This window comes from Bison bison, unplaced genomic scaffold (assembly GCF_000754665.1).
Source record: "Bison bison bison isolate TAMUID 2011002044 unplaced genomic scaffold, Bison_UMD1.0 scf7180017864456, whole genome shotgun sequence".
NCBI classification, from domain to species: Eukaryota; Metazoa; Chordata; class Mammalia; order Artiodactyla; family Bovidae; genus Bison; species Bison bison.
Window position 1 is genome coordinate 2,269,991 of NW_011495018.1, and position 5,110 is coordinate 2,275,100.

The 5,110-nt window shown below is 50.9% G+C and overlaps 1 protein-coding gene across 1 annotated transcript in view; it reads left to right on the top strand.

The window, feature by feature from the left end:
* The window catches only part of EBF3 (early B-cell factor 3), a gene marked incomplete at its 5' end in the record, with an annotated part of 118,608 nt that extends 113,810 nt beyond the window's left edge, over positions 1 to 4,798 (top strand). Inside the window, 2 exons of the mRNA XM_010859564.1 lie at positions 1 to 33; positions 2,174 to 4,798. The exon at positions 1 to 33 is cut by the window's left edge and continues 8 nt beyond it. Of these exons, the coding sequence (XP_010857866.1) occupies positions 1 to 33; positions 2,174 to 2,205 (65 nt within the window). The remainder of the gene's footprint in view (positions 34 to 2,173) is intronic.
* Positions 4,799 to 5,110: the final 312 nt, after the last annotated feature.

The window sequence follows — 5,110 nt, forward strand, 5'->3', positions numbered from 1 at the left end:
CCTGCACCAGCACCAACGGGAACGGACTGCAAGGTGAGGGCGCACGCCGGCCCCCGCTGCGGCCTGGGCAGCCCCCGGGGCCTGGGGGTCTCTCCCTGGGGGCGGGAGCTCTGGCCTGCCCCCCAGCCCGCCTGGGGCCCCTGGCAGGGCAGCCCTGGCCATTGCATGCTCTCCTTTGTCCCCACCAGGCGACACAGCCCCCCAGCCCCCACTGGGTGTGCCTAGGAATGACCCCCGCTTGATCAGCCCCCGCAAGCAGAGGCTTCCTCTTGGTTGATAAAACCCATTTCCCCATCCTTCCGAGACGACTTCCGTGTCCTCATGGTAAAAGCAGCCCATGCCCGCAGGGAGTGGAAAAACCACAGGGAATGCAAACAGGCCACGGAGGAGGCCACAGGGCCCACGTTCTGCCCTGCTGAGCCAGCAGACAGCCCCCCTCACCCGTGGGACAGCCTCAGGTCTGGGTGGCGGGCCTCGGTGCCGCCTGAAGCCCCCGCCTGTCCTGGGCCTGCCCGCGCGGTCCCGAGCCTTGATTCTCAGCCTGGTCTAACGGACCGTGGGGCCCCCGAGGCCGTGCTGTCCTTGGAGACCCGGGGCTGTGCCTGAGCCAGAGCTGGAAGGAGTTGGTCTCTCTGGGTGACTGCTCTCAAAGACTCCAGAGGGAGCAGGGCCCGCCGAAGGGCTGCGGGAGGCCCCGCCTGGCACGGCTGCCTGCAGATGGGGCTGCGCAGTGCCCGCCCAGTGCCGGGGCCCTCTGGGCAGTGGCAGGCGGGGTCGTGTGCGGGCCCCCAGGCCTCTTGAGCTTGCACGCGGCTCCTGGTGAGTGACTGAGGCCCACAGGCCCCGAGATTGAGTGGCCGCCATCTGGCCTCTTTCAGACACGTCCTTTGGTATATGCTCCTCCCGGTGAAATCCAAATCCAGTTACTCCTTTAAAAACAAACTGAACCCATTCAACCAGTATTTACTGAGCGCCTACTATGTGCCAGGCTCTCTGCTGGGTGCTGAGGACGCTACCGTGGAGAAGACAAACTGGCCCTTTTGTGAAGTCGGTGGCATATTTCACTTTGATGAACTAATGCTCAAAAAAGGAACTGGAAAGGTATCCGTGATTTGAAATAATTGTCTGCACCACACCTGTTAGCGTGAGAGGGTCACCCAGCCCCGAAGGGCCGCCAACTGGCCTGTGAGCCGGCCGCGGTCCCCAGAGCACAGGGGCGAAGGGGCAGGTGGCCGGGTGCGTGGCCCTGCCCGCAGTCCATGTGGCGCCAGGGCCCACCGAGCGGTGGCATCGCGTAAGCCGTGTGTACACACACGGGCCTTCCAAACCATGAAGTTGTAACGGTGAGTCGGAGATAAATTAATATTGTTGAAATTAATGAACTGAGAAATTGAAGCTCCCATCACTACATGAACCAAATGTATTAATATGTGATACATAAATTAATGAGAATAATCACTCTTGACAAAAATTAAACAACACTAAAGTTAAAAGGTTTTAAATTACCTTTGCACCAGGAGTTCACTGGGAAGCATCCTTGCACTTGGCATCTCGGCACAAGTTCTCTCTCTGTTCCAAGAAGAGAAGGGACACGCTCCCTACATGCGGAGCCGTGACTTCTGTCTTGTCAGGGCCCTTGGGCCCACGATTGCAAACCAGGTGGGCTGTGGTGGCTTTGATCTTGGCCAGCCCGCGACTCACCATTACGATACGGAGCGGTCAGCAGCAGGTCCAGGGCAGGGGCTGAGAGCAGAGGGGAGCCCGAGGCATGCCCAGTCCACGTAGGGAGTGAGAGCGGGGCCCGGGTGCCCCCCGGTCCGAGATCCGGCCACAGCTGGCATCACAGGAGTGGCCCGGTTGGCGCGCCTCTGTTGACAGAGGTGGCCTCGGGGGGCCTGGGCCTCTGTGTGCCGCTGAGGTGTATGGGCGGCGGCCCCTTCGCACGCAGAAGGCCAGAAGCCTTTCCCTTTGCCACGTGAGGTCTTTGAGGAGAGGAGCCTGGGGGGGAGTCTGTCCCCATGTGCACCCCCACCCCGTGAAGTAGGTGCCCTTAACCGAGCCCACGGCTGGTTAGTGGAGGGCCGTGCAAAGCCACTGTCCCGTTGACCAAAGCCCAGGGAGGCCCCCTGCGCCTGGTGAGGGGTGCCCCTGACCTGCCCCCCCTCTCTTGCAGCTATGTCTGGGCTGGTAGTCCCACCCATGTGAGGGGCGCTGTTACCTGCCGCCACGCAGCGTCCAAGGACGGACTTCAGGGGACACGTCAGGACACACGAGGTGCTGACGGGACGGTGTCTTCAGTGCGTCAGCAGCGGCCGAAATGCTACAAGAGACTTTGTTTAAAGATTTTATTTAAACTATTAAGAATCAACATTCAAACAACCTACTCCTTCATGAACAATTCCATTTTACTGACTGAACTTTTCTCATATTTTCACATTTCTCAGTCCTGAAGAATAAGGAGAACAAAGCGACGCCTATTTTGTATAAAGTTTCTGACTCCGTCTTGGCTATGTCTAGTACTTGCTATGTGTTGGGAGAAACTTTGTGAATGCACCATTTTGATGATCATAAAACACTGATGAAAAACGCCTCCAGACATTTTTCAGTACTCATACTTAGATTCACAATGGTTGTGTATCTCTATAATGTGAAATATTTTTTTGTGGTGACAAAAGGGGGCCAAGGAGGTCTGAGCCATCAAACTGGAAGAAAGGAAGACTATATGGTTAGGAGAACTGGGGTGGCAGGGGGGGGAGGGAGGGTTTATCATCGCTTAACTTCATCTTAATGAAATGAAACTTTGTAACTTATTGTAGTTAGAAATTGTAACTTTGATATTGAATTCTCTTGCCTTCAACAAGCACACTGACAGAGGAAAAAAAAAAAAAGCTACTGTCTGTTGGTTAAAATATTCCCCACTGCTAGAGCTTCCTGTTAAGCAAGTGTGACCTGCGACATTTTTTTCCACTTTTGCTAGCACTGTATACTATTGCATTCTTAGGCTACTGTGAGGTCCATGTTTCTTGTAACAGAAGTTGTCCTTTTGACTTCTAGATCCTTCTTCCCTGATGTGTTTTGTATGTGGTTATAAAATTGTAGACTTTTGTGATTTTGCCAAAGTTGTAGCTAAATATTTATACACTTGTCTTGAATTTTTTTCAGATCCACTTAAATATTTAGAGAGGAAAAAAAAGTTTTATTCCTTATGCGTCTTATAAGGAATAAAATGGTCTCCATTCAACACTTACTTTTCCATGAACACTTGCTGTTGCTAAGGGACTTTATTTTGTAACATATCAATTATAAATATTGTATTTATCGTCGAGATTTTGTACATTGCTTTTCCTGCCGTTTTCGGTTCCGTTTCCTTGTCTGTGTTGGTTTTCGATCATGGCCTGGTGTGTGATGCTGGAAGAGCATTCAGCCAAGAACTGTCTGTCTGATCCGTTCTGTTCAGTGAACCAGCGTCCTTGCATTTCATTGTACTTCCAGAATTTGCTATTGTTTAGACTTTGCGTCTTTTTTTTTTTTTTTTAATTTTGAGGAAAAGTCAAATTCATTGTTTATTTTTATATTATTTTTTAAGTTATCTGAACAAATACTTTTGAAGAAAAAAAAAAAGTTCGTTGTATAGTCAGAACAAAGCGGTGCCACCCGGCTGTGACAAGTCCCAGTAGACTCCGTGCATGTGGAACGGCCGCGAGGAGGCGACAGCGTTTGGGGCGGCGTCCTTCGTTCATCGTTATTTTTTTTTTTGTAGAATGTAAAAAGTCATTTTAGCTGCCACCCATGACTTTGCCACATAGCTGAACCGTGTTTACTGGAAAAATTCAGAGGCCTAAAGTTTAAAATAAAATTTACTTCTGATGTTTTAATTAAAACGTTTGCCACATTAACTTCTCCGATGCCTTAAAAGTGGACTTCTTTAAAGAACCTTTGTGCTATCTTCTCACAGGCTAACACCACGATTGTTGATCAAGATTTCATTTGGAGATTCATGGTGACACACACACACACGCACACACACGCAAGCACAAGCCCCACGAGCCCGTGTCACCGCTCTCTGCATCTGGGTCTGCTGTGTCCTGTGTCCTCCTGAGCCCACCCCAGACTCAGAGGCCCCAGGGCACCCACAACCACCCCTTGTCCAGAATCCCCTTTTAACAATACCTTTCCTGTGGTCAGACCCCAACAGCCACTGTCTGTACTTTCTGAACTGGAGTGACTTCCTGACACTGTCCTTGTTAGTGCCAAACCCGCGGTGAGACCAGGAGGGGCGTTTGCTTTTCCCTTTGCGGACACAGCACAGCCACACTTTGCAGCAGAAATCAAATCTGAAACAAAAAGGAGGGACTTCTTAAATTCTCTTGAGAAAGACCAAAACAAAACCATGCCAGACTTAAAAGTGTTCATTTGAGGGACTAAATGGAAGAATCGGAACATCCCAGAGGCCAACGGTCACGCTCTGGCCCTGTGACCGGCCTGAGGAGTCACCTTGGAACTTACTTGCCTCCATTTTATTTTGTATACGTAAGGGTTTGACCTAAAAACGAGCTCATGTGTACACATTAGGGACATTTGTGAGTCTGCTCACCCCGTACTTGGTTTGGGTCTTAGAGTACCTAGTTGCCCTCATGGCGTATTCGTCTCAAAACCGAGCGCTCCACTAAATGCTAGCTTTTACTGTTGAAGACCCTACAATAAGATTGTTTTATCTGTACATTTTTTTTCAGATATTTAACTGTATAAAAATGTTCATTTTACACGATATTTAATTAAAGTATTTCTTGTCTGTGAATTTCACTTTGGGTAACTCGCTCTGTTTTGATTGTTAGAATGGCTGGTTCAACACGCAGCGCTGACATTGGGTTGGGAGGTCGTTTGCGTACCCTGGATTCCAGAGCGCTCTTGGCCAAGATAAGAACAGGTCGTACAGGAGCCTTCTCCAAGGCTATCTGCCCTCAGACACTCAGGCGAGCTGCACAGAGAGGTTCCTGCAGGGGTGCAGATGGTGCTGGTCCTGGGGCTGGCAGTCTGCAGGCCGCATGCCCCCTGGAACATCTGAGCGTGGCTGGGTGGGACCCAGGGCCATGGCGGCCCATAGATAGCC